This window comes from Podarcis filfolensis, assembly GCF_964270895.1.
Source record: "Podarcis filfolensis genome assembly, chromosome: 6".
In the NCBI taxonomy this organism is placed as follows: domain Eukaryota; kingdom Metazoa; phylum Chordata; class Lepidosauria; order Squamata; family Lacertidae; genus Podarcis; species Podarcis filfolensis.
The window spans coordinates 77,533,009-77,554,464 of NC_139609.1; the positions used below are offsets into that span (position 1 = coordinate 77,533,009).

A 21,456-nucleotide genomic window follows, 5' to 3' on the forward strand; every position below is an offset into this window, starting at 1 on the left:
GACTCCCTGGGAAAAACCCTGATGTTGGGAAAGATTGAGGGCACAAGGAGAAGGGGACGACAGAGGACGAGATGGTTGGACAGTGTTCTTGAAGCTACAAACATGAGTCTGACCAAACTGCGGGAGGCAGTGGAAGACAGGAGTGCCTGGCGTGCTCTGGTCCATGGGGTCACAAAGAGTCGGACATGACTAAATGACTAAACAACAACAATTTAGGTTCTATTGAAACTGATGAACAGAGAGGGAAAGACCAAAGCTCAGTGGTAGCACATCAACTCACACCATATGTCCATCAAGCTCAATACTGCCTACACTGACCTGCAGTGGCTTTCCAGGGTTTCAGACAAGGAGTCTCTCCCATCTCTACCTGGAGATGCTGGGGATTGAATCTGGGACCTTCTGCATGCAAAGCGGATGCTCTGCCACTGAGCTATGGCCTTTCCTCCAAAGAATTGCAGCCTCAGTCTGGATCCAGCCCAGTATCCTAGGACCTAGTGTACTGCAAACTGCCCTGTGATCCTTGGATTAAGGGCGGTACATTAAGTGAATGAATGAATGAATGATCCAACCACAAACCTCCCATGTAAAGTGTAGTTTGAGTTCAGATTTATCAGTGCACTGCTGCTTTTTACTGAAGCTATCTACACTGTTAAGACCTCAGCTCCTGTAAAACAGGATAGAGACTTTACAGTGTGACAAGAGATCCAATCTCAGTCAAACATAGAGTCATAGAGTTGGAAGGAGCCACATGTTGGAAGGAACCCCTGCAATGCAGGAATCTTTCATCCAATATGGGGCTCAAACCTACAAACCTTAAGATTAAGAGGTTCATGCTCTACCGACTGAGCTATTCCAGTCCTCCTAAGACAATAATAACTTCCTTATTCCATTTTTACAAACCAACAAGGACATGTACAAAGATTATCATGGGCTGGACGTGCAATATCATATGTATTTTGCTCTGATAATGTTTATTTTCATGAAACCAAGAAGCCCCCAAAATGTCATATGGAATTGTATAGAGAAACAATATGATTGCAAGGTACTCCTCCCAAGATAACCATTCTGATCTGATGCTTGGCTGTTGTAAGCCAGAAACCTGTACAATGCTTTCAGATTTCATATCCAGAAACAAAATGCTTAAATTTGTTGCATACCAAATAAAACGGGTTGGATAAAAATATTAAGTACACCAATGTGTGATCTCCTGCGGATTAGCGTGTATGAACTGCTAACTGTTTTGTGATTAGACCCCTGGCTGCCTAAAGTGACTACACCCATCTGCATTGTTCTACTATCTTGCTCTCCCAAAATAGCTGAGAAACAAGGTGACCTTTCCATTCTGCCCAGTGAAGATTTGGATGCAGTTCAATGACTTATACCTTCTTCTAGCAGCATCAACACAAATTATTACTTTATCCATTTTGAAATTATTGCTCGCAGGAAGATTGCACTCACTGATTGACCTTGGGCCTTTTTCTCTCTTTCCGTCTCTCCCTCCTCCAACCTTCCTCATGGGATAGCTCCAAGGATACTGTAGCTCTGAGGTAAACCATAGTTGAGTGAAGGCCTGTGTCTCTGTAGACCATAGCTCAGATACAATCCCTGGCATCTCCAGGCAGGCCTGTGAGAGACCCTATGCGAAATCCCAGGGAGCTGCTGCCAGTCAATGTAGCCAATACAGTGGTACCTTGGGTTAAGTACTTAATTCGTTCTGGAGGTCTGTTCTTAACCTGAAACTGTTCTTAACCTGAAGCACCACTTTAGCTAATGGGGCCTCCTGTTGCTGCTGCGCCGCCGGAACGTGATTTCTGTTCTCATCCTGAAGCAAAGTTCTTAACCCGAGGTACTATTTCTGGGTTAGCGGAGTCTGTAACCTGAAGCGTATGTAACCTGAAGCGTATGTAACCCGAGGTACCACTGTACTGAACTAGATAAACCCATGGTCTGATTCAGTATAAGACAACATCCTTTGCCTCTATGCCCACCACCATGCACACTCCTCAAAAGACAGGACACAAATGTGGGAGTCCAACAAACATGGATGAAGTTGTGTGGTTTTTTAAAAACTGATTCTAGAAGATACAAGACAAGTGGGCATTTTCTAAGAGATAAATATTTGTGATAAAGCAAAATCTACCAGACCCTTGAATTCAACTGTTAACTTCACTGCAAAATGCACACATTATTTTACACCCTTTATCTAATTGGCAAATACAGCATATGATGTTCTGATGGGGGGTGGTTTGCTGAGGATCAGGGGGTGGGGAAGTACAGATGTTGTTGAAGTACAACTTCTATCATCCCTGACCACTGGGCATGCTGGCTGAGGCTGATGGGTCCCGGAGTCCAACAACTTTTGTAGGATCACAGATTCCCCATCTCTGTGTTTGGATAATGAGAGGTTTGCTTGGTGCAACCGAGACTCATGTCACATTAGATGCGGTGACTTAGCTCAAGAGCTCATTGACTTTTGTTGGAGAGGCTCCTGGTTCAATCCTTTCTACACGGACCGACAGCCAATCTTTCAAACAACCACAAGCTACCTTAAAATCAAGCAAATGCAACCTCTTCAATGTGCTCAGAACCATTTCAAAAAAAATATTTAATTCCTCATTTCAAAATCTTGAAATAGACACCAAAGGAATTGGTACAAATGAGTAAATAACTCCAGTACAGCTATATTTGTAATCATTACAATGTGCCGTAAGGTCATTTGCACGCATTAAGCAGTGATATTGTAAGCCATACGTGTCTTACTGAGCTCAGAAGAACTTCCTAGGAAAGAGTGCATAAGGTTGCAGACTAACTGGTGTAGTCACTTCAGGATATACTTTAGAGAATGTTGTCTGATTCAATGTCAACACTGTAACACAGCCCCTCCAGAAACAAAACCACAAGTTTCTAGCCCTCAAACATTTTGCATAGCCCATTTCTTCCCAAATGTTTGTATTAATCATTTGTGGTCAAAAATGGGAGGGGGAAAGTGTCAATGAATTGTTAAAAATCCTGGATCTACAGTGACTGCAATAGCATTGGCATGCTTTCTCCAGTAAAAAGAAATGGAAATTTTCACAGATAATTGAAAAGTGCATCTAATACAGGGATCTGGATAAATTTCCTGCTTATGCTTCCCACCAAATGGTACCACACATATGGATATACATAAGGCTTGAAATCCTTCGTGTTAAGTCAGATTGTTTAAATCCTATTGTCTTCAAATGCACAGTCGTGGCAATTAGACATATACTGAATAAACAGGTGCAGGACTATCAAATTGAGTAAATGAATAACTGTACAGGTGCAGAATGGGCAAGGTGCAGTGCTATAAATCTTGGTTGTGCATCTGATAAACCCTTCCTTTCCAGTAAAGGACAAACACCACATTCATCCCACTATTGCCTCTGAACATAGCCTTTCCAAGAAGCACTTGCAAGGTTTTCTAGATCTGTTTCACTAGAGAAAACAAGGGCATAAAAGAAATATGTGCTTAAATCACATGCAATGGTGCTTCCATGACATATCATGTTCAGTTCTTTTAAAAACTAGTCTCTGCCTAGAGAGAAATGGATATTGCAAAGAAGCCCACATAAGCATTTAGGGTATGCTTTTCTTCTTCTTTTTAAAGTCAATTCAGAGATAATTAGACACCTCCTCACATTCTTCATTGAGCATAATGCTTTGCTTATTTTGGTCCAAGCGCTGCTGGTTTTGACTTTGCCAAAGATACCCCAGTGCCTTTCTCATCCTTCGGCCAAAAGCCCTTGACCGGGTCACCAGGTCCTCGCTAGCCATCAGGTACAAGAGCGGATTCACAGCACTGTTGAGGCTGGCCAAGCCTCGTGTCACTTGATATGCGATGTAGATGTTCCTCAAGGTCTGAGTGCAGGACCCCTGGAGCTGCCACCTCCGCGACAGCAAGTTGAGGTTCCTGAAGATGTGGTAGGGCAGGAAGCAGACGGAGAAGAGTACCGTCACCAGCACCACCAGTTTGATGCTCCTGCGCTTGAGGATGGGGTCCACATTCCGGTTCCTCTGCAGGACCAGGACCACGTGGCAGTAGCATCCCGTGATGATGAGGAAAGGGATGACGAAGCCGGTCACCGTGATGGTCAGGATGTACGGCAGGTAGGTCCCCAGGTTCTCGTGCTCTGTCGTGTCATGGCACTTGACGCCCACACGGTCTGTCTTGCTGAAGATGAAGTCAGGAGAGAGCTGGATGAGGACCCAGGCCCAGACCACGACGCTGAGCGAGACGGTAGGCCCAAGGGTCTGGCACCTGCCCAGCATCCTCAGAGGGTACACGATGCCCAGGTAGCGATGCACACTGATGCAGGTCAGGAAGCCGATGCTGGCGTAAAGGTTCAGGTGGAACAGCAGACGCGTCACACGGCACCAGCCTTGGCCAAAGAGCCACATGCGACCCAGGAGGTAGTAGGAGACCAGGAAAGGGAGTGTGACCACGTACAGCAAGTCCGCCACTCCTAAGTTGCACACCAGGACGCTGAGGGCGCTCCAGCTGCCCTTCCGAGAGCTGGCGCACAGGTTCCACAAACCCAGCCCGTTGCCCACAACCCCTAGCAGAGAGACCACCAGGTAAATCGTCGGCAGGAACCACTGGGTGAAATCCGTGTTCACGGGGCACAGGAGCTCAATGTTGAGTGGGGTGGTGCCAGCTGTGGTGTTGGCCAGGCCGTCTATTTCTCCTTCCATGAGGTCCATGACAAAGCTGCAGCTGGGGTAGAGGAGGAGGAACCAGGGAGAGGAACTACAGAAGGGGATCCTGCCAGGACTAATTAAGGAAAGGAGCAGGGGAGATGTCTATGCAGGAGGGATCTATGAGTTCCCAAGGGAAGGCTTAGGAAAGAAGGCAGCATTGGTGGACGGCAGAGGCACCCGAAGAGCGTTGCAGCCTTGCCTCAGAAGGGAGGTCTGGGAATCAAGAGCCGGCGTGGGCAGTGGGCACAGAAGGGAGCTAAGAACGGGAGGAGGAAGCAGAAGGTGTACTAGGACAGGATGATGAGGATGTGGAAACTCGAGGGAGGTAAGCGGAATGGACGGCACTGCAGAGGAAGAAAAGGTGCAGGGTTTTTCGCCTCGACGGGGCGGTTTTGGAGGAAGGGGAAAGGGCGCAGGAGGACAGGTCTCACTTTGCCGCTGGTTTGCTTCGCGTTGCGTCCGATCTCCGCCCTCTCCGACTCCAGATTCGACTCGTGGCCCCGGGTCGCGACGGAAAGCTATCGCCTTCCGACGTGCTGCTCGCGGTTGAGGCGTCGGCGGGGCCGCGTCCGCACCGTCGCGAGGGCAGCCTGTCGGATGCGCGCTGCTCCCGGAGCGCGGCGGAGTCTGCAGAGCGGAGGGGAGGTGGGACGGGACGGGACGGGACGCGAGGAGAGCAGGGGGCGGAGATGCAGGAGGGATCCGGGAGGAGCCCGAAAGTGAAAGTCCAAGCTGCGGTTGTTTGGGAGAGGGGAAGGCGGGCGGGGAGGGGGTCGCCTCGGGGGAGGGGAAGCAGGGGGCGTGGGACGGCCACCCTTCCCGTGCCCTCGGTTTGAACCTCGCCTTTGCACGACTACCTAGATGTCATTGGCTTTGCTGCTGGTCCTCACCACGCGCTCCTGCTTTTATTTGTCCTGCGTTCGCTCAGGTTCTCCAAATCCATCCAGGGAAACGGTTGTGCAGGATCCAAGTAGGTGAAGGCTTCATGGATGATGGCTGTAGCCATAACTTTCCCCATCTTACCACTTTATTACCTGTGTGTAGAGATTGTAAGCCACTTTAAGGTATTTATGGTGTGTAAGTGATGAATAAATGCAAATAAAAGTCGCATTTAACGCCTGGTTGTCCTACATGTGTAGTCTGCTACATATACAAATATTAAGAAGCTGGGGACTGCCTTCGCAATATTCTTGAATACAGCTTACATGCGCATAACATCATTGGACATGATGACGTATACACATGGGACATAAATTGTGTCGTTTTGTTGCTTTGGTTTAATTATTTACTTGTGTTTTATCTTGTATTTTATTCTGTGAACTGCTCTGAGATCTTTTGATGAAGGGGCGGTATATAAATTTAATAAATAAAATAATCATAATAAATATTCCCACTTAACTGTTTCCATTGCTTTTTTTCTAAAAAAAATGTTTAGGGGTACTCTCATTTTGACTCAAGAAAATCGCCATTTTATAGTTCAAACCAGGAAAAATAAATACAGTAAATGGACAGAAATACAAAGATTCACAAAATGTTTAGGGGTATGCGTACCCCTGCATCCCCCCAGAAAAAAGCACTGACTTTCTTTCTTTCTTTCTTTCTTTGTATGTTTTATCCTACTTTACAAACAATTGCCTCGCCAGGTAGGTCACATGAATTAGAATAAAACAGTGGTAGAGTTGGAAGGGATCCTCAAGCATCATTAAGTCCAAACCGCTGTGATGCAGGAATCACAGCTAATGGATCCCTGGCCATCACTGAGTGAGTGAGTTCCATAGCTGAACGATACGCTATACCCCTCAGGTATTTGAAGATGGCTATCATATCACCTCTCAGTCTTCTCTTCTCCGGGTTAAAGATACCCAACATATCTCAAAAGGGAGAGACAAAGATTGAAGTTTACTAACTAAAATGTCAGAATGAGGAAACGGGCTAAGGCACCTTTCCTGAGTCTACACTTGATGTTAGCTAAACACAGTGATACTTGCCAAGCCAAGTGAAGGGGAGAGGAATCTCTGCTGAACAGTGATGGCAGGGAAGGGGCGCAGCACACAATGGCTGCATTTGTTGTTGTTTAGTCGTTTAGTCGTGTCCGGCTCTTTGTGACCCCATGGACCAGAGCACGCCAGGCACTCCTGTCTTCCACTGCCTCCCGCAGTTTGGTCAAACTCATGCTGGTAGCTTCAAGAACACTGCCCAACCATCTCGTCCTCTGTCGTCCCCTTCTCCTTGTGCCCTCCATCTTTCCCAACATCAGGGTCTTTTCCAGGGAGTCTTCTCTTCTCATGAGGTGGCCAAAGTATTGGAGCCCGAGCTTCAGGATCTGTCCTTCCAGTGAGCATACAGTGGCTGCATACACACACAAAAAAGTCAGCACATAGCTTTTCCCGGAGCAAGGTTTCCCAAACTTGGGTCTCCAGCTGTTTTTCTGGACTACAATTCCCAACATCCCTGACCACTGATCCTGCTAGCTAGGGTTGATGGGAGTTGTAGTCCAAACAGCGGTAGAAAGCCCCACTTGTCCAGTTCTGATTCCCAAGCATTATCCATCTAGGAATGTGGGAGGCTGCCTTGCACTGAATCACCCATTGGTCCATGGGTAGGCAAACTAAGGCCCGGCGGCCGGATCCAACCCAATCGCCTTCTAAATTTGGCCCACAGGCAGTCTGGGAATCAGCATGTTTTTACATGAGTAGAATGTGTCTTTTTATTTAAAATGCATCTCTGGGTTATTTGTGGGGCATAGGAATTCATTCATCCCCCCTCCCCCCCGAAATATAGTCTGGCCCCCTACAAGGTCTGAGGGACAGTGGACCGGCCCCCTGCTTAAAAAGTTTGCTGACCCCTGCATTGGTCTATCTAGCTCAGTGTTGTCTGTCTATACTGACTGGCGGGAACTCTACAGGGTTTCGGATCTGAGTCGTTTGCAGCCCTGCTGGAAGATGCTGCTGACTGAACTGAAGACCTGTTGCATGCAAAGGAAATGCTCTGTCTCTGAGCCAAAGCCCTTCTCAAGCAAAAGGAGACAGAATGTATTTATGACAGCCTTAGCTATTCTTAGGGATTGCTACATGCTTGGACCACCTGCCTCTCTGGCCAAGCAAAATATGTTGGTTCAAAACAACCACGGCTTGCCTGGGGTTTATGGGCAAGAGATCTCCAGTTAGCCCCTCCCCCCCAGCAGAAACACACACACACACACACACACACACACAAACTGCATACACTGAGCACGTCTGGGCAAGCAGTGGGGTAGTTCCTGCTTGCAGAGCCGAGCTGTTATGGCAGCTTGGCTGTGGCTCAACATTGGAAAATGTTGATCACTTCTCCTACCTAGGCAGTTATCTTTCCACAAGGGCCAACACTGATGCCGAAATCCAGCATCGCCTGAGCTCTGCGAGTGCGGCTTTCTCCTGATTGAAGTGCAGAGTGTTTGAGGACAGGGACATCCACAGGGAAACCAAAATGCTTGTTTACAAAGCTATTGTACTGCCAACATTACTATATGCTTGTGAAACATGGACCACTTTTAAACGCCATCTCCAACTCCTCAAAAGAGTCCATCAATGGTGTCTCCGAAAAATTTTACACATCACTTGGGAAGACAGGCGAACTAATATCAGTGTACTGGAAGAAGCAAAGATCACCAGTGTTGAAGCAATGATTCTTCAACATCAACTTCGTTGGACTGGTCATGTTGTGTGGATGCCTGATGATCATCTTCCAAAGCAACTACCTATTAGGAACTTAAAAATGGAAAGCGTAATGCTGGTGGTCAACAAAAGAAGTTTGAAGACTGTCTCAAGGCAAATCTAAAAAAATGTAGTATACACACTGACAACTGGGAAACACTGGCCTGCGAACACTCCAGTTGGAGAACAGCCTTTACCAAAGGTGTCTTGGGCTTTGAAGACACTCAAACTCAGGACGAAAGGGAGAAACGTGCTAAGAGGAAGGCATACTTGGCAAATCCACACCATGATCAACTCCCGCCCAGAAACCAATGTCCCCACTGTGGAAGGATGTGTGGATCCAGAATTGGCCTCCACAGTCACTTACGGACTCACTGTTAAAACCATGTTTATGGAAGACAATCTTTCTCAGCTACGAGTGATCACTGAAGAAGAAGATTCCTTCCCTCTCCCAGCGGTGGCACAACATCTGTCTGTCTGAAATCAACTGGCTGCAGCCAGTGGCGTAGCGTGGGGGGTGCAGGGGGGGCCGGCCGCACCGGGCGCAACATCTGAGGCTTAGGGTTAGGGGGCGCAAATCCACAGGTTAGGGGGCGCAAATCCACGGGTTAGGGGGCGCAAATTACTTGCCTTGCCCCGGGTGCTGACAACCCACGCTACGCCACTGGCTGCAGCTTATGTGCGTGCCTGATGACATGTAACCTGTGCACCTGTTTGTGTGCATGGGCCAAGCAAAATAGCATTCAACAGCCCAGGGGCTTTGGTCAGAAGGGGGTCCTTGCTGTTGCAGAGGTCTCGCCTGCTACCAGACTGCACCAGTCACAGCTCTGGTAGTGGAGCCCCCCCTGTGGAATGCCCTCCTATCAGATGTCAAGGAAATAAACAACTATCTGACTTTTAGAAAACATCTGAAGCCAGCCCCGTTTAGGGAAGTTTTTAATGTTTGAAGTTTTATTCTGTTTTTAGGGTTCTGTTGGGAGCCGCCCAGAGCGGCTGGGGAAACCCAGCCAGATGTCTGCTCCCGTGCATCTTTGCATTCAACATCGCATATAAAAAAAATGCAAACAGTATCTGCCGGAGGCATGTGATCTTTGTTGGGATTGCGGCAAGCATGGAAAGAGAATGCAACTCTTTTCGCGCCATGGTCCTGAGCACGATCCCTCCCCTGAAGCTGCTATTTACATTAAATAATGCAAGTATCTCCCCACACTGGCACCAATAGGTTGGCACTGAATATCTTTTCTAATTAAGCTGTTTCTCTGAGCTAAGTCTGAGGTTGGATTTAAAAAAATGTGTGTGTGTTTCATCTCAATCAAAGCCAGTGCATATGCACTCCTTACAGCAGGACAGATTGGGGACATGGAAATGTTGGTTGTACCCACACGATTTTGGCAGTGCTAGAAGATCTCTACTGATGGTCCAGCATGAACAGGTGGCCTTAGCTGTTACTGTACGGATGTAGCAAATAAAGCCCAGAGAAGCACTCGAGGAGAAAGTAAAGAGAGAGAGAGAGAGAGAGCTGAAGGTCTGAATGATTCTTGCCACCAACGCCTAATGGTGGTTCACAGCCTATCACATATCTGAAGTGCTGTGTATACAGAGGTTACACAATCCTGTGTTGTAAATGTGACCAAGCAAATAGTGGCCCAAACATTGATGCTCATTTTGCACTATGACCTTGAGAGCTTCTCATCACCAAGCATTTTTAAAAAATCAAGACCAGGTTCTACTCATTTTCTTTTCAATTATTCTATTTTTTTTTTTAAAAAAACTTTAAGTTGTGTAAAAAAAAAAAAAAAGCATCCCCCACCTAAATTGTCCCTGGTGTTTGTCAGCCCAAGCTTCTCCCTGTGATATTTTTGAAAGCAGAATCAGGGAAACAAATGCCTGGCATGACTCTTATTTCTGGCACCGGTGCTTGCCTTGGCAGCAGTGAGGAGCTACGTTGCCTGACAAATAAGGATTCTATATTAGAACATAGGGTTTGCCTTGCTTGTTGATGGATCAGGGAACCGTCCAGTTCAGCATTCTGTCTCCAGCAGGGGTCAGGCAGATGCCTATGACATTGAAGCTGACAAATAAGCCATTAAGGGGAAAGCCAACTTCTTTTGTTTTGACTCCAGCATCTGGTTGTCAGATATGTTGACCTGCTTCCAATGCAGCTCTAAAGAAGCATCCCACCAGCGCAGGGATCCCCACTCGTGTGATGGGACTTTCCCTCTCTTCTTCCCTTCTGCTGCAACTCCCCCCCCCATCAGTTCTGGGTTTCCCCCCCAACCTTCCAGAGCAGGTTTGTGGAGGTATGTGGGACACAAGCAAGGATAACCCATTGTGCAAGCAGCAAGCCTTGCATTGATAGGATGTTTACTTAGCACTGCATTGGATAGAGACCATTGCCTGTTTCAACATGGATATTCAGTGTCTAAATACGACCGTTTATTAATTTCTACCATTTGCTAATGGACACTGTCTCGTACCCTAGATTTAGGACACTATCTTAGCAGCCTTCTAATTCATGGGCTGTCTGGTCTAAGTCAAGTTTAAAGATAATTGCGGGGGCGCAATTAGTGCCAGCACCATCCGTAAAGAGTTTGGGTGTAATCTTCGATACCTCCCTTTCCATGGAGGCGCAGATTGCAGCTATAACAAAGGCAGCATTTTTTCATCTCTGCCAAGCTAAGCAGTTGGCTCCTTACCTCTCTCGCCCTGACCTAGCCACTGTGATCCACGTAACAGTCACCTCCAGACTAGATTATTGTAACTCGCTCTATGTGGGGCTGCCCTTGAGACTGACCCAGAAACTCCAGCGGGTGCAGAATGCCGCAGCGAGACTCCTTACGGGGTCCTTGCTGTGAGATCACATTCACCCAGTGCTATACCAGCTGCACTGGCTCCCGGTGGAGTACAGGATCAGGTTTAAGGTGCTGGTTTTAACCTTTAAAGCCCTATACGGCCTAGGACCCTTGTACCTACAGGACCGCCTCTCCTGGTATGTCCCACAGAGGAACTTACGGTCTTCAAACAAAAACATCTTGGAGGTCCCAGGCCACAGAGAGGTTAGGCTGGCCTCAACCAGAGCCAGGGCTTTTTCAGCTGTGGCTCCAATCTGGTGGAATGCTCTGTCACAAGAGACTAGGACCCTGCGGGACTTGACATCTTTCCGCAGGGCCTGCAAGACAGAGCTGTTCCACCAGGCCTTTGGCCAGGGCACAGCCTGACTCCCTCCTTTGGCAATTCTCACAGAACTCTAGCCCAATGGTTGCCATTAATCTGATTTGAATTAGTTTTATAATGAAATGATTTTAGAATGTTTTATCATTTTACTGTTGTTAGCCGCTCTGAGCCCGGCTTCGGCTGGGGAGGGCGGGATAAAAATACAATTTTATGATGATGATGATGATGATGATGAACCATAAGAAGGAAGAGCAGCTGAAACTTTGAGTTGCCCATAAATAGTTGCCCACCCTGACACACACACCCCACGCCCATCCGTCTTCTGACTGCATGCCAGCAATCTTCAACATCTGGTGTGGAGATGCCTCTGAAGTCCATGTAAACAGGACCTAGGAATCTGGCTGCATCTCCAGCCCACATGCAGAGCATGTTTGGAAGAGAGAACAAAAGCAAACTGTTGGCATATCACTAAATAAGATGCCGAGGAGGCAGGAAAAGCAGTGTATGAAATTATGCATGGTCTGGAGAAAGTGGACAGGATGAAGCTTTCTCCCTCTGTCGCAAAACTAGAACTCAATGAAGCTGAACGCTGGGAAATTTACAACAGACAAAAGAAAGTACATCTTCACACACAGCATTGTGAAACTATGGCATTGGCTCCACAAGAGGCAACGATGGCCAGCAACCTGGTTGACTTTAAAGAGGATAAGTTTCTCAGTGGCTACTAGTCACAATAGCCATATTTCACCTCCACTATTGTAGGCACACAGGTGGTGCTGTGGGTTAAACCACAGAGCCTAGGGCTTGCCAATCAGAAGGTTGGCGGTTCAAATCCCCACGATGGGGCGAGCTCCCGTTGCTCGGTCCCAGCTCCTGCCAACCTAGCAGTTCGAAAGCACGCAGTGCAAGTAGATAAATAGGTACCACTCTGGTGGGAAGGTAAACGACATTTCCGTGCACTGCTCTGGTTCGTCAGAAGCGGCTTAGTCATGCTGGCCACATGACTTGGAAGCTGTACGCCGGCTCCCTTGGCCAATAAAGCAAGATGAGTGTCGCAACCCCAGAGTCGTCTGCGACTGGACCTAACAGTCAGGGGTCCCTTTACCTTTTTATTGTAGGCAGTGTGCCTCTGGATACCCTTTGCTGGGAATCAAAGAGTTCTGCAGTGCTTAGGTTCCGCTTACAGGCTTCCCATGGGCATCTGGTTAGCCATTATGAGAACCCCCTGCTGGAGTAGGTGGACCTTTGGCCTGATCCAGCAGGCTTGTCTTCTTAGGCAACTACAGCTTCTCTGTTTGAGCCTGTTGTGATGGAACTGTGCTCTAATGGAGAGCATTTGGTTCCTGGTCCAAAGTGTGACATGCTTGGTACTGTCAGGGACTGGACATCGGAGGAGGAATGGTGGACTTCCCAGAGAAGAGGGAGACAGTATAGATTTAGAACAGTGGTTTGCAGAAGGTCACAGTTCAGAGGCTGCAGAGGGGAGAAGCTGGGAAATATTGGGAGAGGAGCAGGAGGAAGAAGCAGCACCAGGGGAGAGACAGCTGACAGACTCAGTGTCTTTGGAAAGCAGGCCAGAATCCCACCCTCTCCCAGGTCCAGGTGGGCATTGACAGTAGGAGAACAGAAAGTTCAAAGGCAGAAAGCACAGATCAACCACCGTAGGGATGACATATAATAGGAAAGATGGAGCGGGTGGGACTTTACTCAGAGCAACGTCATTATCCTAGAGGCAGCATCATGTGTCTCTCTCTCTGTGAATAGAGTCAAACCTCGGGTTACAGCCACTTCAGGTTGCATTTTTTCAGGTTGCAGACCACCGAAACCTGGAAATACTGTACTGGAATTGGTTACTTCCGGGTTTCGGCGTCGCACATGCACAGAAGCGCTATATCATGCTTTGCGCATGCGCAGAAGTGCCGAATTGCAACCTGCGCATGCGCAGACAAGGGTTGCAAATGCTGCGGGTTGTGAATGTGCATCCCACACGGACCACGTTCGCAACCTGAGCGTCCACTGTATTGAATAAACTACATTGGTAAGAACCCATTTCTGGCTGTCAGCCGTAAGGGAAGGGGGTCGGGTTCCCTGAAGCCTGACAGATACTACACAACCTCAACTCCTGAAATATAACTAATCCCTGCTGGTAGGTGACACAAATATCAACATCAGGCAGATGCCATCACTGTATTGTTTCAGATGCCTAATGAAAACATGTTTGTTTCAGCAAGCCTAACCTGATATATAATTTAGTTACATATAGTTTAGTTGCCTGTATCAGTTTTAAATATTTTAAAGGTTTTATTTGTGTTTTAAGGCTGATGGTTTTATACACATTTGTGTGTGTGTTTTTTTTAAAAAATGGTTTGTGGATTTTAGCAATGGTACTTGTACCCTGTTTGGAGAGCTGTTTGATTAAGAGGTTTATCAATCTTTTAAATCAATCAATAACATGAAGTGTACCTAGGGAGTTTAACGGTGCTTGTTTGTGACTCTTGCTTCTTCAAAACAACATCTAGCCAGAAAAGCACAATGCATCTGAAGAAGGAGAGGTATTTGCTTGTAGGAAAAACAAGGCTCTGCTCCTGCAGAGCCTCACGGAGCCTCAGGCTGTTGCACAATTATACTGGCCTAGATCCCAGGCCCTGCACAAATTCAAAATAGAACTGCTGTCACTCAGGCCTAAGGAGGGCAAGCAAGGTAGGAATCAAGAAGAAGGCAGCATGAAGGACTTGGGTCATCAGTGAGCTGCAAGACAATGAAGCTGAATGTTGGAAGATTTGGAACCAATAAAAGGAAGAACTTATTTATGCAACACACTGTTAAACTATGAAACTCACTCCCACAGTGATGGCCACAAACTTGGATGGCTTTAAAAGAGGATTAGACAAACTCATGAAGAGTAAGTGTTAAGTTGTGGGTGAGCATATCAGACGACACAGCGGTTCTTCAAACAGCTCTTGTTTATTCACAGGCCAGAACAGAACTGAACTGAAGGGTCCAGCCAGCCTGCTTATATAGAGCTCCACTAGAACACAACAGTAACCATTTTCTGTAACTATCCAATCACTGAATGTCACTTTCAATCCCTTATTTGCATATGTGGACCTGAGTGAAAACTATCTACAGTATCCCCCTGCTGGCCCAGGGTGAGAACTTCAGTACATAACAGTAAGGCTATCAATGGCTACTAGCCATGATAGGTTTGCTCTGCCTCCATGGCTGGAGGCTGTAATGCTACTGAACATCAGTTGCTGAAAACCACAGGAGGGGAGTGTGTGCTTGTTCTGCTTGCAGGCTCCCCAGACGCATCTGGGTGGTCAGTGTGAGAACAGGGTGCTGTCTTAGATGGGCCATTGGTCTGGTCCTGCAGGCTCTCCTTATGTTCTTATGAATGATCAATGCGCAAGCACTGAATTCAGAATGAATGTTTGTTGTCAGATAACCTTTCCAGAAACAAATCAGAACAAATGCTCATTAAAGACCGTATGGTCTGATCTCTCTGTAAGTTTTGTGCAAGCACATTTGCAAAGCTAAGTGTTATGTACTGAAGTTCTCACCCTGGGCCAGCAGGGGGATACTGTAGACAGTTCAGGTCCACATATGCAAATAAGGGATCGAAAGTGACGTTTAATGATTGGATAGTTAGAGAAAGTTGTTACAGTTATGTTGTACTGTAGCTCTATATAAGCAGGCTGGCTGAACCCTTCAGTTCAGTTCTGTTCTGACCTGTGAATAAACAAGAGCTGTTTGGAGAATCGCTGCATCGTCTGATATGCTCACCCACAACTTAACACTAAGCTCGGCAGAGAGTGGGGGCAGCGCACGACTTTTGGAACAATGGTATGGTGAGTTCTCCTTATATGCAGCCGTTCTGCTTCCTTCCTTGTTCTCTGGGAAGTGACTTCCGTGGACTTGTTGTGCAGTCTGATAGGCCATCTAATGTTTTAGGCAAACGCTGCAATTGTATGAGCACCTCCTTGGCAGTAAGGCCCACTGAACACAGCTGGACTTGCTCCTGCCTGCATAGTCATACCTTGGGGTGCTCTGAACATGTTCAGTTAGAGGGCATTGGAACATTTTATGCTCACATGTTGAAACCGAACAAACTGCCCCAAGCACCTTTCAATGACTTGAAGCTTTCGTTGTTTGATTTGTAATTTGTTTATGGAAGCAATCTGAGTTCCCTTATTTATTTTTTTAAAATATAAATCCTTTTAAGTTTCTTCCCCCCCCCCTCAGTTTCCCTAGCTGTTTCCAGTTCCACAGTCCTTGGCCTGGGTCAGTTTTTCTATTGCCAGCAGCCGTTTTTGCATTTTCTCATCATTCCCTCACTCCACAAACAAACCTATCTCAATATATCTTCCAGGAGGTGGCCAAATGGGCTGTAACTTTTTTTGCTCGGCTGCATGTTTTGATGTAAACCCCACTTCTCTGCGCGTATTATTATGGAATTTAAAACATCCCACAACAACGCTTGGCTTCAGAATAGAGTTCTCTGGTAACATGCTTTGGTGGTCTGCTAAACTTTTGTCTCCTGGCTTCTGGGGCTACAAAACCTTTCTTAAGAGGGAGTGTGTTTCACTGCCCAGACACTGAAAAATATTGCTTTCTGTTTGTCCTGATCATTCGTTCCATTTCCTAGATAAGAGTGGCCCAATTTTGCTTTCAATATATTGCTACCAGTCCTCTTTTCCAGTGCCAAACTCCTCGATTTTTCCACAGAATGCCATTGTTAAGGTTCCTCACCACCATTTATTACGAGTCCCCTTTTGATATGAATCACAGTCTTACTGTTATTGTAGGCCAAAGAACATCTTACTTTATTGCTGGAAAGAAGACTTGAGGCTCAAACTAGATGTGATCGTGGAAGCCATGTTTTTTATTCAACGTGTGAGCATAAAACAGCATGGATGGCAAACCTCCAGCCTTTGGGCTGAATCTGGCAAACCAGGGGTTCAAGTTTGGGCTGTGAGGCCATTTACCCCAAACCACATCCACTTGCTCCCCACCTTATCTTTCATATGTGACGTTAGGTGCAGAGCAGGTACAGACATGGCTGCCAATGCACAATCAGGAGCCATAAAGTGCACACTGACAAAGTAAAACAGGCTTCAACTCTACCACCTGTTGGGCAGGTGGGTTGGCTGTGCTAAACCCAAGCCTCAAGTCTTTAAACCACCACTCAGGACTCTTTGCAGGCCCCCTGCATTGCTCTGATGTCCCTACTTTGGGACTTCATAGTGCCCAATCGCATCATGTCATTGTGACATCAAGTGATTGGCAGGTGGGCAATGTCACCCCCCTGTCAAATTTGGCCTGCTAATCCAGGATCTCATAAGGATCTGGCCCGTAAAGTCAAAACAGTTCCCTACTCCCAACATACACAGACAGGGAAGTATGTGTATATTTTAATATCAGAAAGCCTGCATGAGTGAGGGGCAGGGGCGAAGGAAGGCAGTGTGACACCCGGGGAGGGCGTCGCTACGTAGGGCGCATGTGTGTTGTCACTACGTTTGGTGCATGCGCTGTATGTAGCGACGCTGCACATGTGCTGTATAGCGGTTTGCCAGCGCTGGCACTCCAGTGCCATACAGACAGTGCCAGGATCCCTCCATCACCACTACAGCCATTTAGGAAAGTTTTTAATGTCTGATGCTGTATTGTTTTTAATATTTGGTTGGAAGCCACCCAGAGTGGCTGGGGAAACCCAGGGTGGGGTATAAATAATAAATTGTTATTGTTATTGTTATTGTTATTGTTATTGTTATTGTTATTGTTATTGTTATTGTTGTGGGATGTAAACACAGGAGCAGTCAATGACAGAGGGATGTCTGTCTAGCAAGCAGGTAAACTTCCTGGGGATGGACTTCCTCCGCATGTGACCAGAGGTGGGTGTGGCCTCACCTGTGCAGGTAAATGATAAAAGCACAGGGCAGGCAGCCATATCTCTCTCTCTGCCATCTTCCTTCGATGAGGAAACATCTAAGGATGCTCTCTTGGCTCCCAGCCAAGAGAGGAGATAAGGACTATCTTGCTACAAGATAGATTCTAAATGTATTTTACCTTTTTAAGCCTGTCTGCCTTCTGGGATCATATTGTGAACAGAACGTGAGTAAACTCTTTTATACTTTTATAAAGACTGTGTCGTGTCTTGTATTTTAAGAAGGAACAAAGGGGAAATTACCAGAGTAATTATTATAGAGGTTCTAGCGAACCTGTGCAAGCGTTACCGTTGCGAACTTAAAGGGGAATGTCTATAAACTCTGCTGATATTTTGGGAACTTGTTAGCACAAGTTGGATTAGGATATAATCTCACAATATATCCTCTCCTGCACCCCTGAACATTCCCACAATTATCCTCCTCCGTTCATGGCTGCAGCCGCGAGCAGAGGATCCTGGCACCATCCGTACAGCGCTGGAGCGGTCCCGATGGCAAACCACTAAGTACAGTGCATGTGCGGTGTCACTACATATGGCACATGCGTGCGATGCCGCACATGCACTGTACTTAGCGGTTTGCCAGCGGGACAACTCCAGTGCCGTACGGACGGTGCCGGGATCCTCTACTCGCGGCTGCAGCTGTGAACGGAGGATCTTCTACATATGGCTGTGGCTGTGGCGGCGTGATGGCTGCTCATGCCGCCATGAGCCCCCGCGGGGTGACTTCTTGTCACCCCCACAGACATGGAACCCGAGGTGAACCACCACCACCCCGCCCACTGTTGCGATGCCACTGGTGAGGGGAGCTTAATGTTCCCCAATCCTGAGCCTTGTTTCTCTGCATTCAGCCACCTCTAGAAATTTCCTCTCACCTTTTTTCCAGTATTGGGAAGAAGATCACAATAGGTGCCCTTCTGGCTCAGATCCCTCTAGTGCAGCAGCATCCTCTTCGCCACTGTAGCCAATCAGATGACTCTTGGAAGTTCACCAGGAGGGAATGAAAGCAATGGCTCTCTCGGCAGCAGCCCAGTCAGACTATGGGAAAATGCCTGAAGACATATACCAGCTTCACAGAAAGGACGAGAGTTCAAACAGGGCTGCATCTCTGGATGTGCTTTGTTTATTTTTTGTTTTGCTGTTGAGTATCATTGTGCTGCTATACAATGAATGCTGCCGATTGCTATGTTCCATATATAAAAGTGCCTGAAATGATTGGGTACAGGAATATAATGTGGGGGGTTCTCCCCCCTTGTCCACACAGCCTCTTTGAGCCCCTCTTTCCTCCTTATATGGGAAAAGAGTAGACACATGTGTAAGTAGATAAATATGGGTTTCACATTGTGTTTTGTGTGGCCCTGTGCTGACACTAAAAAGTCAGAAAAAAGATCTGAGAAACATGTCGGGATCTGGCTCAAGATAATAATAGGTGATCCTAAATGTAACCTTATCATGCATTGACAATGCTCTTACCTTGCCAGCCCCCTCCTCAGTTCTGTTTCCTGCTCATACCAGAGTGGGTCAAAATACTGGCTTGTGTAAAGAAAAGAAACACAGTGAGAGGAAATGCACTTTTGCTGTCAGAGATCCAAACGATAGACAGCTTTTTTTCTTTAAAGGTTCATTGCTTAGCCTTCATCACTGTTCAAACGCCAAGTCGCAATTTCCCAGTTTTATGCCTGCAGATCTAGAGCAAGGCCATTAGAGGGCATTTAAACTTCATCCTTCAGTCCAGCTAGAAGTTTCAATCACCACAACAAAACTTCTGGATAACCCCATGGCCTGCTTGGAATAGTTTTGTTTTGTTTGTTTTCATATGGCTTTCCATCTCTGCTGCATTGTTTTTCTATTTTGAGTCTCTTTTCACCTCAGGCTGCAAAAGGTTTGGGGCTGGATATTATGTAGTGTGCCTGGTAATTTGGAAGGGTGTGTGTTTGTGTGCTTGAACTCCTTCTATTTCTAAGTCCCTAGCCACCTCCATTAGCAATATGAAGATGCTCAGAGGGAGAATCTCTCTCTCTCCCCACCCCTATTATTTGGAGACAGGTGCCCTTTCAAAGCAAGAAATGTCAAAGGCACCCGAAGAAGAAGAACCTTCTTGTTTTGGTGACAGCTTGAACGTGTCCTGTTTATTTTTGGTATCTGCTGGATATAGCAGGATAATTGTTGCCTTATTCTCTGGGGCCAATCCAAAAACAATTGACTTTTTCATAGAAACAAATATGGCAACACCTTCGGTATTAGATCTCTTCCCCTGGGCCAAGAAATTCCTGATAGTTTTGAGAACAGGTTTTCAGACTTTATTTGCAAAACACAACGGTGCTTGCCATTCCTAATCCAGGGTCATCTGTTGGAAAAGTCAGGTGCTTGTCTTGGGGTGGGGGTGGTCTGGCCCTGAAGGAGGGCATTAAGCAAAAGGGAAGAAGAGCAGACCTACGTGGGCACAATGTGGGCAGAATACAAAACTATACAGATGTGTGACCTTTTAGCACATTACCCAACAAACCCTGAGGCCTCCATGGTATGCAGCAAGTCCCGCCATCTCAGGTTGATGCACAGGGACCAGTTTGTGGCCCCTCATGGGCAGAGATGACCTGAACCTCTAGGTATAGGATGTATCCAAAGGAGTGTGGAGTAACACATCCCATCAGTGCAAGGATATCTCTGCCCCCCATGCCTCATCTGTTGTAGAAGTTCTCCATTGCCTCCAAAGAAGATTTGGGAAAGGTGTAGAAAAAAGAGAGGCGAGAAAGTCCCATTGTGCAGGTAGAAATCCTTGTGCTGATGGGACACATTCATTGGCTATTGCCCTCCATTTCTGCAGTAAATATTGCATGGGAGCACCTTTGAAGACTCTGTTAGTCCAGAACACATCAGCTAGGTTGCTAGAATATTGCTAGAACATTGGCTTTTGCCCAGCTGGGGATTTTCTTGGGTTGCTTCCTTGAGTATATTGCGACTTCTTAGTATCCAATCCATAAACTAGGAGCAATAAAGACGAAAGGCTGTTCCGTAGAGATTCTGAGTGCAAAGTATGAATGGCATCACAGACATGATAAATACCCTTCAGCAATGTCAAATAGACCTTCCACCTTTGGGAAAACTGTTGATGGTTATAGCAAAAGGAAGCAGTCCTTCTGTGATGGCCTGGGATTTGGACTCGGAGGCTGAACCTGAGGAATCCCAGCCTGCACAGGAGTCCCTGCCTCCAGAACCAGCTGAGCCGGGGCTGGGGCCTGAGCCTGAAGGGTCCTCACCTGTGCTGGATCCTCAGGTGCAGGCACCAGCTGAGTCTGCTCTGGTTCCTGAGGTGATGGAGGACCCATTGCCTGCAGGTGCTCCACTCTCAGCCCCGTCAGGGGAAGGTGAGGTTGCCTCTGGGTCCGGTAACCCTCCAGCCTCTCCTGAGCTGCAGAGGCTCAGGGCAGAGAGGTGGAGGGAACTATGTTCTCGCAGGAGGAGTGCTCGCCTCCAGGCCAGGAGAGGCGAGTCATCTGTGGACCAGGGCTGCCCTATTCCTCGGGGCAGATAAAAGCCAGCCAGCCCAGTCCCAGGTTGCGGGAGCAACATTGTTGGTAGCCTGTTCCTGCCTGCACCCTGTCCTGCTCTTCTGCCAGAGTTCCTGACCTCACCCGACTCCCTGCCTTGGATCCCGCTTCAGCTTTGACGGGCAGCCTCCATACCGCACCTTCGACCTTGGACTGGACTCGGACCTCACTGCACGGTTAACCCTCGGGACCAGCACACCTTCAGACCATCAGTGCCACTTTCCCTATTCATGTTTACACAAGCAGAACAGCTGCACAGGGCATCAAAGAATGCCTTGAACTTTACTACAGATGCTCTGTTTCTCTTATACTGCTTTCTTCCCTTTCTTGTATACCAAATAAGGTCTATTTTCTGCTCTATGTTGCCTGGGGCTTGCCATGA

The 21,456-nt window shown here is 47.2% G+C and overlaps 1 protein-coding gene across 1 annotated transcript; it reads right to left on the reverse strand.

Annotated features, from left to right (window-relative positions):
* Positions 1 to 2,571: 2,571 nt before the first annotated feature.
* LOC310765329 (P2Y purinoceptor 1-like) lies at positions 2,572 to 5,347 on the reverse strand. Its single transcript, XM_083620152.1, has one exon. The coding sequence runs from the start codon at positions 4,720 to 4,722 to the stop codon at positions 3,634 to 3,636; it is 1,089 nt and encodes a 362-aa protein (XP_083476278.1). The 5' UTR covers positions 4,723 to 5,347; the 3' UTR covers positions 2,572 to 3,633.
* Between the last annotated feature and the right edge of the window lie 16,109 nt (positions 5,348 to 21,456).

Excerpts from the sequence above, each read along its gene's own strand:
- LOC310765329 (XM_083620152.1), bottom strand. The coding sequence starts at position 4,722 with ATGGACCTCATGGAAGGAGAAATAGACGGCCTGGCCAACACCACAGCT.